General features: G+C 39.9%; 1 protein-coding gene across 5 annotated transcripts in view; it reads right to left on the bottom strand.

Moving 5' to 3' along the window:
* Window positions 1-2,352: 2,352 nt before the first annotated feature.
* Window positions 2,353-19,907, bottom strand: part of LOC108551864 (nucleolar protein 4-like) — a 184,764-nt gene continuing 167,209 nt past the window's right edge. For 4 of the 5 annotated variants that reach the window (XM_017906208.1, XM_017906204.1, XM_017906206.1 and 1 more), the window contains 5 exons: window positions 19,153-19,356; window positions 17,213-17,359; window positions 9,100-9,314; window positions 5,767-5,957; window positions 2,353-4,717 (listed from right to left, as the gene is read on the bottom strand). In XM_017906208.1, coding sequence (XP_017761697.1) covers window positions 4,551-4,717; window positions 5,767-5,957; window positions 9,100-9,314; window positions 17,213-17,359; window positions 19,153-19,356 — 924 coding nt within the window. In that variant the 3' untranslated portion in view covers window positions 2,353-4,550. The remainder of the gene's footprint in view (window positions 4,718-5,766; window positions 5,958-9,099; window positions 9,315-17,212; window positions 17,360-19,152; window positions 19,357-19,907) is intronic. The other variant, XM_017906205.1, reaches the window with a different exon arrangement.

Below are 19,907 nucleotides of genomic sequence, written 5' to 3' on the forward strand. Positions count from 1 at the left end.
ATTTCGATATAAACAAAAATCGGAAGCAGTTATGCGATTTGAGAAATTACAAACTTCTGGTAGTCCAATAAATATTAATACAAGCCAGGGATTAAAATTTAGGTTAAAATACTTTGTTGCAACCGGTAGCCTCCAGTTAGCCTGATTACTTAGACTACCAGTCTAACTAGCGACCCTAACCGAATCCTCTTTAAAAAGCAGTTTAACTCTAATCCAGGACCAAAATGGATCTCCAATAATAAAATAACGCAAGGATAATTTAATTTCCAAATAGCTATGTCATTTCGACGTCCATTTCTTCAGTTCCATCCGCTAGTCGCGCGACTGACTGACGGAGGCCATGATGCAAAGGCAATCGTATCAGCACGTTGAAACAGATGTTCGAGTCACGGATGACACGATTGTAAGGTGTACAAGCATCCTGAACGATACGAGCTTAACGATTATTATATTTTAGCGAAGATGAGAGACGTTCGAACGAAAGGAGGCGTTCCACGGTGCCGCGAAGCGAAGTCTACTTGATGCGCGCAGAGGAAAGACAGACAGACAGACAGACAGACAGACAGACAGACAGAGAAAAAGAGTAGCATGTGTGTGTGTGTGTCGTAGAGAACTATTGCACTATATTGATTCACGATAATCGCTCGATTAACTAGGCAGCGGCAGCGCTTCGTGGAGTTTCCGCTAACGAGACGTTCGATGGCGGCCTCCAATGGCTTCGAGTCACTTCGAACGTGCGACGAAAGCTTCGAACCGTTTCGAACATTGCTGAGACACGAGCGGAAAAATATTTGGAAACGTTCGGAGAATGCTACTCGTTTCGACAGGCGAGTTCTTAGCACCAGGTTCTTAATCACGACGAATTTGTTTCGGAGAAATTTCGATGTCTGGCGGAGTTGGTCGTTGGCAAGGCGAAAGAAACATGGCGCGGTTTTAGTAATTAATTCAGAAGCTTCTGGAAAGACACGCATCGTTTTTAGACCGGTATACGATGTTAGTAAAGGAATGTAATAATTCTCTTTTCCATTTGTGGAACGTAGTGGTGAAAAAGAAATGGAAATTTCGATTCATGTATTATGGATGAGCGTGGTTTATGAACACATCTGGCGTCAAAGCGAACTTTTTACCAGCATCGTTCCGTCATCCCTGTTATTAATATTTGCAATGTCCTTTCCCGCAGAGATACGTGGAATATTTTCTATCCCAGGCTCAGTCCGCTCGACGCCCACTTAAATAACAATTTCGCATAAAACGGAAAATTAAACGCGATACATCGTATCTTACAAATCTTCGAGTTGTCGGCCATGTTGTTTTCCCGAATACAGAAATAATATTGCACTGCGAGACCGAGCGAAACCTAAACAAACTATATACACATCAAGCAACAAGCTTGTTGCGGCGAAACGCAAATAAGAAAAACAAATCATAAGACAATAAGTTATTTAACACCGAATTCGTTTATTACATATACTCGTAACAATGAGAGGATTGAAAATTTACAAACGCTTCGAAACCCTCGTCCCAATTTCCAAAACTTTCCATCCACGATTCCTCTTCCGAATTCTCCAAACTCACGACAGGGGACCTCATGCTCTAAATCGACGCCGAAGTTCCCCTCGACCATCGTCGGGCTCTCCAAATTTCCCTTCCAAATATTCTCCGGCAAAAACCTTCTCACTTTTCAGCAACGTTCGAATGTGTCTGGGCGATCGAATTGCTTGAGCGACCAGCGATCGCCGAGCGACGGGACACGCTTTCAAAAACGAAACGAGTACTTTCGTTGGTCGAGAGACGAGAGCGATCGAATGTGCGATCGAACTCGACGAGAACGGTCGCGTCGAGACGGAGAAAGGGTGGGGGAGAGGGGGAAAAAAAAGAGAAGAAATGGGGTAAGTCACTGACATCGTGCATGGGGAGGGTGGTTGGTCGGTCGAAGAGTCGCGTAATGTTCGTTGAACAGTGGGAGATCGGTTCGTCAACCACTTTCTTCCTCCTAATCGTTCTCCCAACCCCAGTCGATGGAATGTTTTCTCTGTGTTCTCTCAGGCTCGAGGTGATGGCGGCCACGGCCATTGATCATCCGCGTAAAAGTATATTTTACAGTGGTACATATACATTTATAATATATGCATTCGCATAATAATAATAATAATATTAATAATAATAATTAATAATTAATAATAATATATTCTCTCTTCGTATCTCGTTAAAAGCAACTCGTGCGTCCGCGGTTTCCTTTCGTTTCTCGTTCTTCACGATTTTCGTCGTTCTTGTCGCGAATGCGAACGACGAGCATAAACTATGTACAAAAAAAGAAGGAAAAGAATGATACCTCCGAAAACTTCACCGGGCAGCCACCCTCGTCGATGTTCGATTCGTCGTTCCCGAGGGGGGCGGCACGGCGAAGATCGTGATTATGATAATAACGCGAAACGTAATGCAAGGTAATGGTCGACAGCGATAGCAACGTAATATCGGTAGGATCGATGAGAACGATCTCTGGCGGCGGAAGATATCGGTTGGTGGCGCGACTGTGTTCCATCACGTCCTCGCATCGAACGCGCTCGGAACGACTCGTTGGCCCAACGAAAACAACGGTCTCGTAACGTTGTAAAGATTGTGGACGAGAGAAACCAAAGTAAGATAGAGAAAGAGGATGAAATAAACGCGTGTCTATATAGCGCTACGTGTATTATCGTATAATAATAATAATAATATTAATAATAATAATAATCAGTGTTCTTTGGTAACACAGTGATGCGTCCGGAGACCACGAATACGATTTCAACGTATTGTCCGATCGTGACAAGATGGTCCCGATAAATGTGCGCAGCCTTGGCAGAGGATCGTCATTTTTAGTATCTCCTTTCTTTTTCCGATAAAGCGCATTAAAATTGAACACCTCTCTTTCCCATTCGGCCCTGTTTATGAGGGGAACGATTCGGAGATTTGATAATTCATTTCATACGAAGATTCTTATAGGAAAATTTTTATAAAATCTCACTTAGAACATCGTCAAATTTTGTACAATGCTACATATCGATTAATCTTTTTAGTGGTTTCGACTTAAAATTCCTAATTCAAACGAACCACAGATACATAAATGTCGTGCTCCTTTGAAAACAATGTTTTCACAATTAGAGACCAGTTAACTACGTATACGATCGTATAAACATAACCTCACTCTTTTACAGCAAGTTAGTTTTGAAGCAAAAATAATTCCTAGAGGACGTCTGTCGTAGTCTCGGCAAATCGGAAACAATCTCCAACTCCTTCCCCCAAAAACAAAGCCTCGAACAAGCCTCCTTGTCCAAGTCCAGTTCTCCGACTCGCAAAAGAAAAAAGGAAAAAAGAAAAATTCCCTAGAATCCCCAAGCCAATCTGCACAATTCAAGTACTATGCTCTCAGCCAGTTCACTACTCGTGTGTACGACTGATCTTTTCGATCTACTGATCGCTTTCTCGCATAACAAAGGGACTCCATCTTGTCCCGCGACCTATGTAGTACACACGTTTACTCGCGCGAACGTATGCGCACGCATGTCTCTATGTACACGTGATGACTGCAGTAGCGTCCTTCGTCGTCCCGTTTTCAGGCAACTCGCGTCTCCCCGACTGCTCGTCTTTTATCCGGTATTTACGGAGGCGTGATCCTGCCCCCCATACGTTGCAGCCGTATATACAGAACAATCGGTACGACTTACTCGGTCGGGCAAACGACAATGGCGACGTTCGACGGAACCACGAGAGACGTTCGAAGCGGCAGAACTTTTGATCGAGAGATGAAAAAAAGGCGGCGACTCCGAATGTGCAAGCGGTCGTTGCGATCGGGGGATTCGTTCGCGTGGCTAGCAGAAATTACTATAATAAGAAGATACAGCAGTACTTTCGAGCAACGATCGACCAATTCTCCCGCCGGGCCGCTCTTCGTCAAAGCCTCTCGCACGCACTCTCGCATGCACGCAACACGCACCCCGTCTCGTATTCACTTAAGCTTAAGCTTATCGATAGTTAAGTAAATATCTGTAAATTCCTCTCTATGTACACCCTGTTTGAATAGTTCCCTTAAACCTAGCCCTAAGAACACCCTAGCGGCTCCCCTTACCGGGAAGCCGTGTTCTTCGACGAATAAAATCCATTCCCGCCTCGCGATACGAAACCAGAGGGACGCTGGTCCTCGTTGTTCTTGCGAGGAGAGTTCCGCAAACTGGCGAAGAAGCCAGAGAGTGGCTGTGTGGTGCTCGCGCGGTAGGAAAGCTCAGCTTCTCGCGTCCTTCGGGGTAAGTTTCGTCGGGCTGCAGTGCATTCGCTGCTTCCTTGGGCGATCTGGTCTCGGGAATCGCGCTTCCCGATAGAGGATAACGGAAACTCGTTACCAACGGTCGGTAATTTCCACGTTCAGCATGGTAAACCAGCTTCGTTCATCTGCCGGCGTTCAAGTCCCCGGTGTCAAGGATCAGGTTAGCCATTGCGTTCGCGGTTGCGTTCTGTTCCTTGGCGAGGAGGACTTATGACCCGAGCTGCTGGCCACTGGCTACGTAAACGTAACTCTATGGTTGCTGAAGCAACAATTGCTCGAGTTCGTCGGCGGACCTCAAGAGAAACGCCGCGGATTCTCGATAGCCGGTGATCAATTGCCTGACGGCTGTCATCTCCGTCGCGTTTAACTTGTGGCTCAGAAGCGGCTTGGTGTTCTTCATGCTCAGATCCGTGGGTCCTGGAAATGTGATTATGGTTGAAGATGGTCTGATGATTTATTGCATGATTTATAGGCTTTAAGCGAATTTTCAAGCACATTTTCAGGTTATTATTGGGTACACGACACGTGGAATATGAAAAGTGTAGGATGATAAACGATTTGGAATAGTATAAGGGAAAACAAATTCTGGAGATGAAATGTGATTTATATGAAAGATGAAATTTGTTAGACATCGATAAGGTTGAATGATACAATCACGTGTAGAATAGGAGCAACAGATTTCGTGGATTAAACAAAAATTATTCACGATTTTTGCAAAGCACGCGTAAATAATGCACAATCTTAAATTAATTTCATATTTAAAATGTTAATAAAGCAAGCCAACAAACTATAAAAACAATTAATAATCCTTCAATTCATAATCATTTCTAAACGGTTCAAGTAATTTCGAAGATTAAAATTAATTTAAATCCGGTCACGTGCTGCGGAGTGTCGAACACCAGATTGGCTATAATTATTTATTATTAACATAACTGAGACTACTGATTATAGTATTTGAATGGCACCACAGCCTACTTGATAAGTTCCTTTAATTTAAATTGAGAAATGCAATTCTTTTATGCAATCATAATTAAATAACTAGATTAAGGAAGAGAAGTTCCATCAACTTATCAAGACATCGCGATTCGAAAGAAATAGTACCAAAGCATTCAATTTTTAAGCTCCCAATACACGAATCACAAGAGGAAAATATTCACAAAGTGCAAAAAGACAATCCACCGACGAACACATCGCGTATATAACCGATTATAAACATTTCGATCACTTCTGATCGTGATATCAAAACAATTCCGATGATCGACTTCGTACTCCATCGAACGTTTCCTGCGCATCGGCTTCGCGCAGCACGTGACCGCGCGGCTGCGCCGTGAGTGGGGGAAGTGGCGTCCGCCGCGGATCTCCGCGCTTACTTGAACCCCGCGCACGCGGCCGTGCAGCGGAACGAAAATAAAATCGAACTGGCGCAGCAGAAGCAAACTCATAAGAACACCGATAAGCATTATTACTTTGTGTACCGTTGCTCAATAGACCCGACGTGAAGCTCTGCGTGGGGTAAAGGCCCGCTGACAGGGTTGGCGGCACTGTGGTCGGCCCGGCGCGCTGGAACGCCTGGCTGAAGTTCGGTCTGTACATCGCCGTCGGTGCACCGCCGCTGGCAACACCGTTAACCGTCGACGAGCTGACTATCGTCGCCTGGCTGAAAAACGCGAGCGAGATTCGTGTTAGCGATAGGCCGTGTAGCATTGATTAGCTCCGCTCGATTCCGCCTCCGGCCACTCTTTAGTTTCGTTCCGCGATCTTTGACCGTCTACGAAACGCTTTATCTGCGGCTCCTTCCTTCGCAGCGGTTCACCCGGCTCGCTGTGAATGAGAGATCGCGGAGTGAGAATGGGCGGCCGGCGGACCGATTACGACAGGAGAACGTGGCTTTTTCATCGCGATCGAACCGTCTACTTCTCGCGCTTGCTCGTGTAACTTCTATTGTTTAGAATTGAATCCCGATGAACATTTTTTTATGAATCATGCCTTCGATTCTTCTCTATTCCCTAATTTTGTTTATGAATTTTATTATCGTTAATTAATTTCTGTATGTGTCGAATAATTAATTGATCTTGAGGAAACGACTTTCTGAAGGAATTGGAAATATCTTATAATTAGGGAAATAATTATAAAATTGTGGATCTAAAATTATTCGACAGTAACCTGTTTTATTTAAATTAAATTCTTTTTTTATTAACTAATTGCATAATTATAATAGAAATATCTTTGTCATTTGGATTTTTAAGATGTTAGTATTACTTCAAATCTTTGGAAAATAGTAGAAATGATATTTTAAGCTCACAATTGATATATAGACACATAGTTAAAAAGAGTTGTGCCTGGAATTATTAAATTTTGAACATTTTTATTTAATTGCAAAATTTAAAGAATAAATTATTGAATTAATATGAAATTAGATAGTTCAAGATATTATACAAAGTTGAGTCTCGTGAATATTTTTCCATCAACTGTGTTTTACACACATATGTATATATATCTATCTATTGAAATGATTTTAAGGTTATCATCATGTTAAATCTTCTAAAGGTATGAAAAATAATACTTTAGGTTTATAATGGATGTACGAAAATGATTAATAAATAGTTATACTTGGTCTGTCTACATGTCAAACTTGTCTGTTTAATTATAAAATTAAAAATATAAATTATCCTATTAATATTAATTTAAATAATTTAATACATTATAAAAATGGCTTTAAATTTTTATCGATGTTAATAAACTGGAAATATAAATGAACAACTTGTTCGACAGATATAAATAATTTTTCTAATTCGATATAAAAATCGAAAGTGAGAAATAAGAAATGGAATTTTATATAATGCTTTAAATCGAGTTAAGACGATTCCCCTATATTTGTTGCAGGGGAAATAGCTGCTTGTGATTGCACGGATCCTTCTACTTAAAATCAAATTTCGCCCCTGATCTAAATCTAGTATCACCTCGTCTAGACGCTATTTTCATTTCTAAAGAATTCAACGTCACAGTTTTACTTCAGACGTAACTCTGCAAACTTAATTTAACTGTTATCTATCTTTGTAACAAATTAATTGGCATGAAGTTGAATAACAGACCGAGTAATATGATTAAGTTATTTAAAGTTCATCGGTCATTTCATTTTTCAACGCATTTAACTTTCATTCAATAAAAGCGTAATTTATTAAATTCTAGCCGAAAGATTATAGAAATGAGTAATATGGATTTGATTAATACGGTTGGAAATATCCAACTCCGAAAGCTCTTTTTTTTAAAAGAAAAACGAACTGCAATTTGTTATAAAATTTTTCATTTCATTATTATTACCATTGTCATTATTATTAAGTTTAAGTCAATTATTATTAAGTTTCGAGCACTGTTAACTGCATTCACGATGTTCGGTGAAGCGTCAGTTGATAATCGAGAAAGTTAAGTCGACTTTGAAGAGATATTTATATTTTTATACGAATATAACTAATATTAGGTCCAAACGTCATCGTTGTCACGATTCATTTAATCGAGAGATACTACTTATTTATCGACGAAAAACAAACGGACAACTTAATTCTCCAAATCCAAAACATCGTTTGGCGAAGATTTAGCGTGATTGATAAAAAAAAAAGAAGTAACTTTGCAGGTTTGTAATCTCGAAAAATGAAAATAAGTTCTCGTCGTGTATCTCTTGCTTGTTTGAAATTTTTGACACATTAATCTTCCCGTATCGCCGTGTCAGAAATTTTAGGACAATAAATAACGACAAGCTATAAATTTAAGTCGTAATACGAATATTAAATTAGAAGCTCTCTTCTATCTGTATTTTAAAAATAATATTAATATCTACTTATTAGTCAACAATCTAATAAATCACGATCTTTTTCAGCAACACCACGATTACGAATTCAATTATAATTACTAACAAATTGATAACGTTACTGGCAATCTCAAATTTTTAGACTCATCGTTTAATAACCGGACGAATCGAGAATTAATCAGTGAAATAAAATTAAGTAAGATAAGTAACGAAAAATAATTACAAATCATTGTCGCTTAAACGAAACGAAGACCTATTTATTAATCTATTATCTTAAATATTAGATCTTAATAACGTTTTATGGCGGATAAAAATTAAATTGAATAATTGGTTTTAAATAAAATACAACGTACTCGGATACTTTCATATTGATTTAAGAAAATTCTTTGCTAGGTATAATAAGCTTTACTCAAATTTGGAATTTGTTCAATGAAATTATTTTTCCAAACTTAAATCATTTCTCCAAGCCTATAATTTTACCAACTACATAATTTTTCTAAATCTAAATGATTTTTCTGAACCTAAATAATTATTCTAATCCTGTAATTCTTCCAAGTAAACTATTTTCTCAAACTTAAATGATTTTTTGCAAAGCTAAATAATTTTTCCAAATCTAAATCATTTCTCCAAGCCTATAATTTTACCAACTAAATAATTTTTCTAAATCTAAATGACTTTTCTAAACCTAAATAATTTTTCTAATCCTATAATTCTTCCAAGTAAATTATTCTCCCAAACTCAAATGGTTTTTTGCAAACCTAAATAATTTTTCCAAACTAAATCATTTCTCCAAACCTACAACTTCAGTAATTAAATTATTTTTCCAAATTGAAATAATTTTCCAAGACCTAAATAATATTTCCTAAATAAATAAATATTTCCACCAATGTAAATTTCGTTTCTTTCTAAAAATTTGAAAGAGCAATTTCTCTAGGTAGACTTTGTTACCGAACAATCATATTTTCGAATTACTGTTATTTCAAGCTATACTGACCTCATGAGACCCTTGTTGTCCGCCGGCGTGAGCAGTTTCGACGCGGGTGCAAGAGACAGGGGTGTAGAAGAGAGGGTGCTGCTGGGCAAGTTGGCCAAACTGGTTAGCGGCGCCAGGGACGTTAGCGATGCCGGCGGTGTGTCCTCCCTTTTGCCCGGAAGTGATTTCACCGGCGTACTGGAGAAATGCTCCAAACTTGACCGGACATCCGTTTGCTGCAACAGGCACTCGATCTTAGCTACCCTTCGAGTGGAATTACCGACGGAAAATCGTTTAGCCTTCATACTTGACAGTTAAGTTACAGCAAAACGAGCTTCCAACTTCCAAATTCCAAAATTTCACGATTAATTTACTGTTGGAAGCCCTTTTTGGAATTCCTAATTGATGGCTGAAGGATCGCTATATCCTCAACTTCCCCTTATTGCTACGCAGAATGCGTAGCATAAGTTCTCGTTAAACCGATATCACATCAAAATACCGAATAACCTTATACTAAGTGACAGATACCAATCCATACTATCTTTCCAATCATTTATTCAAAAATTAAGGTATCGTACAAATACCAACTTTCATTAAATATATCACAACATTTCGACTATCCTCGCATGATTTAAACGTGTCTTGCGACGAGTATATCCAAATGTATACTTCTTGACAGAGCAGGTAGGTAGGTCCTGCAGTGATCATTTTAAAATAATCGATATTCGCGTCAATGGATATTTGTATCCACAAATAGTAATTCGAGCAATTATCAATATAATTAACACTAGATTTACGAAACCCGTCAATTTGACGGATGGGTTAGGTTAGATTAGATTAGGTTAGGTTAGGTATCCACGTATCCAATTATACGATAGTAACAGATTTAGTTAACTTATATTAAGACTGTTAATATTGTAACTGTTTTTAAATTAACCTAATCGTTAAAAAAAAGACACGTGGTTTCCTTTACTTATCAATTTGACAGGTGTTAAATATATAGAAATAGGTATACAGACAGAGTCCGTAAACCTAGTGTTAACGATACGACTCCTGGTTTGCTGATTTTAAGTGTAGAAAAGAACCAAATTTGAACGGAATTTGGGTCCTTGGCATAAACAAACGCACGATTCACCACGCAGGCGAAAGGAACCTAAAAAAGCCTAAATTTCCAGTTCTCAGTCTCTCGACTCGCCCGTAAATCGATAGCAATGGTGTCTACTGGGGTCTCAGACGGGGCACGACTTTTGGATCGCTCGGTAAATGGACCATAATCGTTACATTTTGTTGCCTCCGCTGATTGGCTCGATCCCTCCCCCGTTGGCCGCCCCTCTGCCCCCGTCGACGAGCAACCATTATCTCACGCTCCAGATTTTTAAGCATTCTGACCCAGTTTCCGCCAGTGGCGATCGAGAATCGGTTCGGCGCGGAGGAGCACGCGAAGATCGACCAGACGTCGCTTTCGAGAATAAAACTAGGAAGCACGTGCTCGAGAGCCGCCCGTGTACCTGCTGGATCTGCACGCGATCGTACACCTGCTTGTGCACCACCCTTAGGTTCTTTTTCCTCATGTTTGACCCTCGTTCCAGTCTCCTTCCTTTGTCATCACCGTTCCATGTCAATCCACTCTGACCAACTGGCCAGTACCTCTATGAACCTCAATGAACACGCACTGACACCTCGATCAACTGGTCAACATCTCCGGCAGTCTGTGTCTATCATGCATCACGATGAACGCGCACTGGTAACTTGCCCAGAGCGATGAACGTCACAAGATGTCACACAGAACGAGTCACCGACACCATACTAGGCTGCAGTTGCTCGCGAACTCGTGGTACACCGTGTCACCGAAGCACACCACCCACGTGTCACTATTTACTGAACGAAACGGGGCACGGATGGTCCCCGTTGATGAAAGAACGATCCACGGAACCAGTTCGTGGCTCGACCAAGTCTCTCCGAGTCTCAGCAGCTGGCCTGGCCTGGCCTGGGTCACCTGGGACGGGGACTGCTGAGGACGCGACGCGGCGAAAAAGAGGCTGGGCAAAAAGGGCAGAGAGGGACGAGAGAGCAGAGAGTATCGAGATGGAGAGACGGCCAGATGTGGCGGACAGGGACGTCGAGGCGTGAGTAAGCTCTCTCTCGCGGCCAAGGAAATTAATTCGAGGAAAGAGAGTCGGGCTAGTGGCGAAAGAAAGGGGAGGAACGGAACCGAGGGAAGGAAAGAAAGAGCGGCGTAGGCTCAGAGGGACGCGCACCGCGGGAGGGGCAAGGGAGAAGAACGCGAGCACACAGGCGTGCACGGAGGAATGAAATCGTCAAGAGAGAGGAGAACGGATGTAGGGAGGTGTTTTTATGAAAGGCGAGCAGTGTGCGTTGACGTCAATTATATAGGTGGCCACGGCAGATAGCTGCGTCCATACACGAACCCCGGTCTTCTCCTTAATGGGTTAGGTTTAGGTCGCCGGAGAGGTTATCGGTCTCTCCGAGTTCCCTCTCTGTCCCTCGCCGAGCCGCCACGCTATCATGCTCCTCCTCGCTAGGGATTTTCAAAGTAGATAAGTCTCGAGACGAGAGAGACTCCGATGGTTCTAGGCTTCTTGCCTATGAGACGAGAGGTCGGGAGTAGGTGTGTAATATTCACGAGGGCAGAGGGAGGATTAGGCGCGCCAGCGACACGCCGCTCACGCCCACGCGTTAGACATGCGACACGGAACACACGATTCCGCGTTTGTTTCAGGGTGAACGAACCGTGACAGGGTAGCCAAGGATACGAGTTGCAAAATGAGTCAGAGCACGGGCTCGGAACTTGCGAAATTTCGCACTCCGTTCGGAGACCCGTCGGCTAATGGGCCAGCGCCGCGTAGATGGCGCTAGCTGCGCGCCGCCATCATCTAACGGCCGACGGTCTCCGCGGAGAGCATCAGTCATAAAGTTATACGATGAGGGAACGAGGCAATTCGTTGAAATGCTGGAACACGGCGGTTGGATGAACGTGAACGTGCGATTTTCTTGATCAGAAGGCGGAGCGTGTCAGCCGTGGCCCTTTTTAAACGATGTCACGGACGCGTGATGATGACTAACGCAAAAAAACGTTCTGGCTGATGGTAATTCGGACTCGTTATCACCACCTTTGACACGTCCAAGTGTATCGTTCGATGTTTATCTCAGACAATATGGCAACGAGTAGGGTGAGTGCTCGACGGAAAACCAAACCTGACGCTCAATCCTCTATTACGCAAACGGTTTATCATAATGAAATTCATGCAGCGTTCGAGTAATGCAACTAATTTTTTCAAGTACAACTCGCCAAACGTATAATTATTATTCCCAATAATTAGGAATAACCGTGTAATTATGAGCAGTGATTAATTCGACCTAATCGTGTAATTATTAAAGCAAGAAAATGTCATCTATTGAACTCTTTATATACTATTTGTCTCAACCGAGAAAGTTAGAAATATTACAAAGACGAGGAAATATTCGAAGGATCCAAAGTAGTGTCACCTATCAACGGAAGCTATCGTACATTCCCAGTCAAACAATAAACACGAGGAAATATTCGAAGGATCCAAAGTAGTGTCACCTATCAACGGAAGCTATCGTACATTCCCATCATCTGTTCATCCCCAGATGAAACGAAGCAAGTCAATATTCCGTCGAACAACCGGCCCATTGACATTTGCAAAAGTAGAAACTACTTTTTCATTCAGTCTCTCGAACTGGATTATCGCCAAAACGATACTCCACGCGAAGATATCAGCGTCCACTTTGCATCGAGGAACCTCTATCTGTCGCCGATAGTAAACAATCTCCGGCGAATGAAAGAGCGGCGAAAAATAGCTAGGAATTCCGAAAAGAAGGAATCCGCTGTACAGTCGCGCAGCCATGATCCGCTCGTCCCTCGATGATGCTCATCCGAGCTTTGTTCCCGCGAAAAGGGGAAATCCGTAATCCACCGCGCTAATTTCGATTTCGAGCAACGCTGCTGGGCGAATACCGCTGGGAAGCTATTCACGGCTGGAATCTCGGTGAAAATTTCGATCGGCCGATTCCTAGCTTGTTGACGACTCCTGGCCTGATAGAGGGACGAAGACAGAGGGAGTACGAGAGGGAATATTTCGATTTTTCCGTCGTTCCACAACCACGCGTGGAACGTGGTCAGCGTGTGTGCGTTGCATCAGAGTGGGAGAGGTGCGCGACCCATGGGGTTATCATCGGCCTCTCTGTGTACCTATATCAATCCTAGCTTCGTTTCACGTATCACGCTCCGGAGCGTTGCGCAGGAGCCGCGCGACTCTCTCTCTCTCTCTCTCCCTCTCTCTCCCCCTCTTTCTCTCTGTCTCTGTCTCTCTCTCGGATCTCGACGCGCGATAATTTTATGGACGGAGCTACTTTCATGGAAAACTTTATCGTGCACGGTTGCGTCACCAGCTCTCGATCGGGATCCTCTCTCGCGAACCGTGGATCTCTATTTCTATACTTGGCTACTTTCAGCGGGATATCGCTGTACCTCGTTGCGATGCTGAGGTTCGGGAATGGCGAGAGGTTGCCGCGAGCAGTTTATATGGATGTGTTTTGGAAGATACGTGGGTTTATACGGGGATTCGCTGAGTTGTTGGGATCGTAGCGGTGATTTGTGGAATTTCAGGTACTTTTGCTGCAGCATTCCCCGATCCGCGTTTGTTTGTGACTCCCGAGTTTTGGGAATCGCGTGTTTGGATTGGGCAGATGGGGTTCGGAAGGTATGGGACTTGAGCGAAGACTTGCAGAGTTGTGGCACGATACCTTTGACTCGCGAAATGTTATGGGACATGTTACGTGAATTTGCTGTTCAATTTTTGATGCGATTTTGGATATCTCCGTCGGAAATTTTTTAGTTTCGGGAATGGTGAGGTGTTTAAGTTGGGTAGTTATGGCTTATGTTAAGAGTCGTAGAATTGTGGGATGATTGGATTGATTTGTTAAATGTTGTGGGATATGTATGAATCTTTTATTCGATAGTTAATTTTTGGTTGAATATCACTGTTTGTTGGCAAGTTTTTGGTTACAGGAGTGATACAGTGGTTGAATTGGCTTGATATATTTTGGAAAATGTGGAGATTTATGTGAAGAGGGTTGTGGGAATGATAGTAATGGTTTTTAGAATTTTATTTGTCATTTATGAATATATATGTGAATATTTGATGTAATAATTAATTATTTTTAGGAAAATAAAATAGCGTATCAAATTTTTTAATTTCTAGAATGTAAAAGTACTTGAACTAAGTAGAATAATTGGAATTTTATCTGTGAATTCATAGAATGGTCGAAAATAATTTTTGATGAATGATTTTTGATTCAACAGGAAGCTATTCTCAATAGAAATTATTATTATTATTCTCAATAGAAATTAGATGAATGTATCTAGATTTAAAGGATATTCGTGAAAAATTTTTTAAATTTTACTAAACATTTGGAAACCATCGTCCACTATTTTCATAATTAATTAATTTAATCTACTATTTGAATTTTGTATTTCTTATATTTCAAAAAATATTGAAGTTTTCTAATTTTATTCTAAACTGTTTCCAATATTTAATTACAACAAAATGCTGAATTAATGAGATACATAGCATCGTTGAAAAATATTAGAATATGACGTCGTTAATATAGTGTCAATGAATTTATCACAGATCATGATTTCGAATAATTAATACACTGATAAATATTTCGAAATAAATATATAAATATATTCAGCATTTCACACGTTATATTTCTTATCATGAAAAGCTAATTACAGGAAAATTCTTTCCAATTCTACGCAGATATTTGCCAGTTAATTTAGTGGAAGTGTTGCAAAAGTTGTACAATGTCAATGCTGTTGCAATACCATACACGTGGAATCGTGTTAGGATCATATAATAATCACGTGATGGTTTGGCAAGCATTTCTAACGTATGTTGATCTCTTCTATTATCAATATAAATAGAAGACAGTGATGATGGCACTTAATAAGTTTTCGCTTGATAAGTAGGTACGTGGAAACAATCATGAAATAGTATAATCACTGGCACAGTGTATAATGTAATACTGGAATCGAATTTCGCTATTCAGCTTATCACATTGGAATACACAAACAGAAAATACTTTTTACACTAATCAAATTCGCAGTAACCGCGTTATCTATTATGAAAGAAATATAAATTTCCTTTTCTATTTCACGTCGAATATTTATTAATTTCTCCTTTCTCTAAGAGAAAATATTTCACGAATAACGATACGTAAATATACCCGAACGAAAATAGATCTTGTTTCCGTTTTTTAAAATATTTCTCATTTTTATCACATCGAAATAATAAAAGGAAGAAGTTTTATTTTATCGCAAAGATATTTTAAATCAACAGAATGTAAGATAAGCGTTTAGTATTTTCTTATACACGACTATTCTTGGAATAATTAACACTTCGAGTATTTTTTATTATTTATTATCATTTGGAAGGCAATAAGACCTAGCCAGGAAACTATCAAGGACAGTTATGAAACGAAAAATAAAAATTTCCTGCGAGTATTTGCTTTTGATTTGCTTTTAATTATTAGCATGCAACAAACTTGAAAATTAGGCAACACAAAGTGTCTAACTAAAATCTATTGTTATCATTTTGCAATTGAAACTCTACTAATACCCCAGTAATTCCCCTTCAATATTTAGATAACACAAGCTATTCTTAATTTATCAATTTAGAAAATTCGTGAGTCACTGTCAGCAACAAAAATGGGGTCAATAATAAAAAGAACCATAAATGAAGCATATTTGAATGAATTGTAAATACTCAGTCCAAGATGAAACACTCTCGTTAAACCGAATACATATATACAGATTTATATCGCATACTAAAGTACGAAAGAAGATGATACTTCGGATTAATTATTCCTCTCTAATTATTAAAAAGAGAAAAAAAAACACTATATATTACAGCTCATAGTAAAATTGCAAACTATATTTCGAAGCAAGTAACATACATAGGCTGCATCTTTAGCAACCCTCAAGAAATAATCACAGCACTAAAATTTCAACGTTATACAAATATTAGAACACTAGATTTCGCAAATTCTCAAAAATATACACGGAATTAGTGACTAAGGTTTAGGAAAAGACAAAATTATGTAGAAACAGTAAGTAGGAAACATACGGAAAATAGTAATAGTAAAAATAATAAAAATGGTAATAGTAGAAATAATAGGAAAAATAATAGAAAATGATAATAGTATAAATTATAATAAAAATAATAAAAATGGTAATAGTATAAATTATAGGAGAAATAATAAAAATGATAATAGCACAAATTTTAGGAAAAATAATAAAAATGATAATAGTATAAATTATAATAAAAATAATAAAAATGGTAATAGTATAAATTATAGGAAAAATAATAAAAATGATAATAGCACAAAGTTTGGGAAAAATAATAAAAATGATAACAGTAAAAATAATAGGAAAAGTAATAGAAAATGGTAATAGCACAAATTTTGGGAAAAATAATAAAAATAATAACAGTAAAAATAATAGGAAAAATAATGGAAAATGATAATAGTATAAATTATAATAAAAATAATAAAAATGGTAATAGTACAAATTATAGGAAAAATAATAAAAATGGTAATAGTACAAATTATAGGAAAAATAATAAAAATGGTAATAGTACAAATTTTGGGAAAAACAATAAAAATGGTAATAGTACAAATTTTGGGGAAAACAATAAAAATGGCAATAGTAAAAATAACAGGGAAAAGTAATTAAACCAAACTAAAAATGATATAAAAATAGGGAAAAAATATTGAAGAACAAATTAACATTACTAAACAATAAGATAGAAATATCCATTAACAGCGTGATCGTTGTACCATCTTTTTTTCCATGAAATTCGCTACAATCAGCAATACTGGAAAAAAGCTGGAATCCTTAAAAAGCCAGAAAAACTTCATCCGCGAAGGACCACTTTCGGTGGAAATAAAAAATTAGCGCTGAAGAGAATCGCGTGGTGAAGCGCTTAGAACGCGAAGCAGAGGGAGAGAGAAAGAGAGAAAGAGAAGAGAAAAAGAGAAAAAGAGGGCGCAAGGGAGATCGTGCTCTTTTCATTCTAATTTTACTCACCGTTGCGGCCGGAAGAGTTGGCATGGGCTGTGAGACGGGCTCCAGACCGAGTCTCATGCGTTTCGCGTTGTCGCTCTCATTTTCGCAGGCCGTTGCCAAAATCTGCTCGGCCTGCACGGAGGTCAAGTGTGCCGGAGTGGGCCTCGCCTAAAAAGAAATGCCTCGGTCACGTGACACCGTCGCATACCGAAAAGCTCGAACTTGACTCAGACCAACGGAATTCGCGAGCTTTCGCGGCCGACCTTCCGTGGTCCGCGGCGGGAACATTCCTAACAGGACTCGAAATCATCGACGCCACCGACGCTTCGAGGATTCTTTTCCCGGTATTCTCCCGGCATTCCCTGCCGGATATAGCTCGAGAAATTAATTCTACTCGCCAGTGTCCTTTTTCTTTTTGCTCCGACTATTCTAATGCCTTTGCTGCACTATGTCGCTAAGACGAAGATGACAATTTGTTAAATGTTGCACTTACGAGATATAGGTCGACGTAATTATTTCTCCAATAGTTTGGTAATTATCGATCCTTTTGGCAGAGAGGTAAGTTATATATAGGTTTGCGACATTATTCGATTTGATTCCGTCATTGGTGAGGAAAGTTTAATCCTATTTCGAGGCACTGTTAAAATATCTAGTCCAAATTATATCTATATATATTCGTGCAAAGCGTTTGGAACTGTTAAGCATGAAACCCTGTCACATTTTTGTCGAAAGTTTATTCTATGCAGTCTAAATTGAGTTCCAAGTTCAATCCTAATTGGTATATAATTAAGAAGGAATATTTTTCTATTCTTTTAATTAATATCGTATCTATACACTGATGCACTGCTGCCAGATTTACTTACATCACTGAAAGATACATCCTATATGTTAAAAATTAAAATAAATCCAACGAAATGTAATATTAAATCTAACTCGATGTAGGATCACAAAAATTAGAAAAAGAAAAAGAACAGCTGAGTAAAATAATCGAATTCAAATGTCTAATATTATATGAAACATTGTAACCTACATAAATTGAATTTAAAAACGGGTCCCCATAGTCATTCTAAACAAGATCCATACTATCAAGATACTTCTCAATCCCAAATTATAAACAACCACACAGTTCTCTAAAAAACCAAATTTCTCTTTTCTATTATACTCAAAACTAACTATCGTTACAACTATAGAAACTCTTTTCCAAAATCTGCATTTTATAAAGTAAAACCTGATGTCTATAATCGTAGTGAACACTATCCAAAGTATTAGGACACTTCCCAATCCCAAATTCTAAACAACCTGTCAAAACAACCACACTGTCTTCTAGAAAACAGAATTCCTTCCTTGTATCATGCTCAAACCTAACTTTCTTCACAACTATTATTAAAATCCCTTTCCAAAAATTGCTCGTTATAAAACAAAACCGAGTTTCCATAATCATACTAAACACGATTCAAAGTAACAAAACACTTCTCAATCCTAAACCATAAACAACCTCACTGTCCTGCAAGAAAATCGAATTTCTTCCTTATTTCATGCTCAAACCTAACTTTCTTCACAACTATTATTAAAATCCCTTTCCAAAAATTGCTCGTTATAAAACAAAACCGAGTCTCTATAGTCATATTAAACACGATTCAAAGTACCAAAACACTTCTTAATCAAAAACCATAAACAACCTCACTGTCCTGCAAGAAAATCGAATTTCTTCCTTATTTCATGCTCAAAACTAACTTTCTTCACAACTATTATTAAAATCCCTTTCCAAAAATTGCTCGTTATAAAACAAAACCGAGTCTCTATAGTCATATTAAACACGATTCAAAGTACCAAAACACTTCTTAATCAAAAACCATAAACAACCTCACTGTCCTGCAAGAAAATCGAATTTCTTTCTACCAACATGCTCAAAATGAACTCTCACGGCAACTATGAAAAATGCAACATAAGCTTGGACTCACCGCGTCCCAGGGTGCACCCTCCCTGCCGCGTTTGTTCCTCCGACAGCTTTTCAGGTACGTTCTGATCCTCTTCCTGGCCCTCTCAGCGAACTCCGGGAATTGCCTGGTGCAGCTGTCGATGATCGCCTGTATCTTCTCCTTCGGCTGCTTGGAAATCGGCACGATGCGATCCAGGTTCTCGTCGACGAACAGCCTGACGAACATCTGTAAAGACGGTGGACGCGGGCAGACCGCCGCGGAATGAATTAAACGAGCCCGTACACTTAGCCGGCGCAGGAATTAAGGATTCCGCGGTGGTGGGAGGCGTGCACCGCGGCCCTCTATTAAACTAATTGTAATTAATTAAGGAGCAGAGCTGGCAGGCCTGCCGGCCGGCCCGGCTCACGGCCATCTGCGGGCCCCGCTTTGGATTTCAGCTTCCGCGACCACGGGGTGCACGCGGCCAGAAGAGAGCTGCGTGGCGCCGCGACGTTGCCTTCATAAAACTTTACGATAATTGCCGCCTTTTTCGGCCGGCACCGACCTCCGATACAGGCTTAGCTTCCATTCCGTACACCGACTAGCGCGCGCTCTTTCCCCACGGGGCACTGTCTCTCTCTCCTTCTTTCCACGGTAATCCTCTACTTCCCAGCCCTTCAGCCATTGCGAACGCGGCAACAACAACTTCGTATCTTTTTACGCGGTTACACAGCGCCACCGGCTAATGGCGGCCGCAATAAACTCGCCGTTTCCGGTTTAATGCAACCCCAACTACC

This window comes from Eufriesea mexicana, unplaced genomic scaffold, assembly GCF_001483705.2.
Source record: "Eufriesea mexicana isolate 0111107269 unplaced genomic scaffold, ASM148370v2 scaffold5173, whole genome shotgun sequence".
In the NCBI taxonomy this organism is placed as follows: Eukaryota; Metazoa; Arthropoda; class Insecta; order Hymenoptera; family Apidae; genus Eufriesea; species Eufriesea mexicana.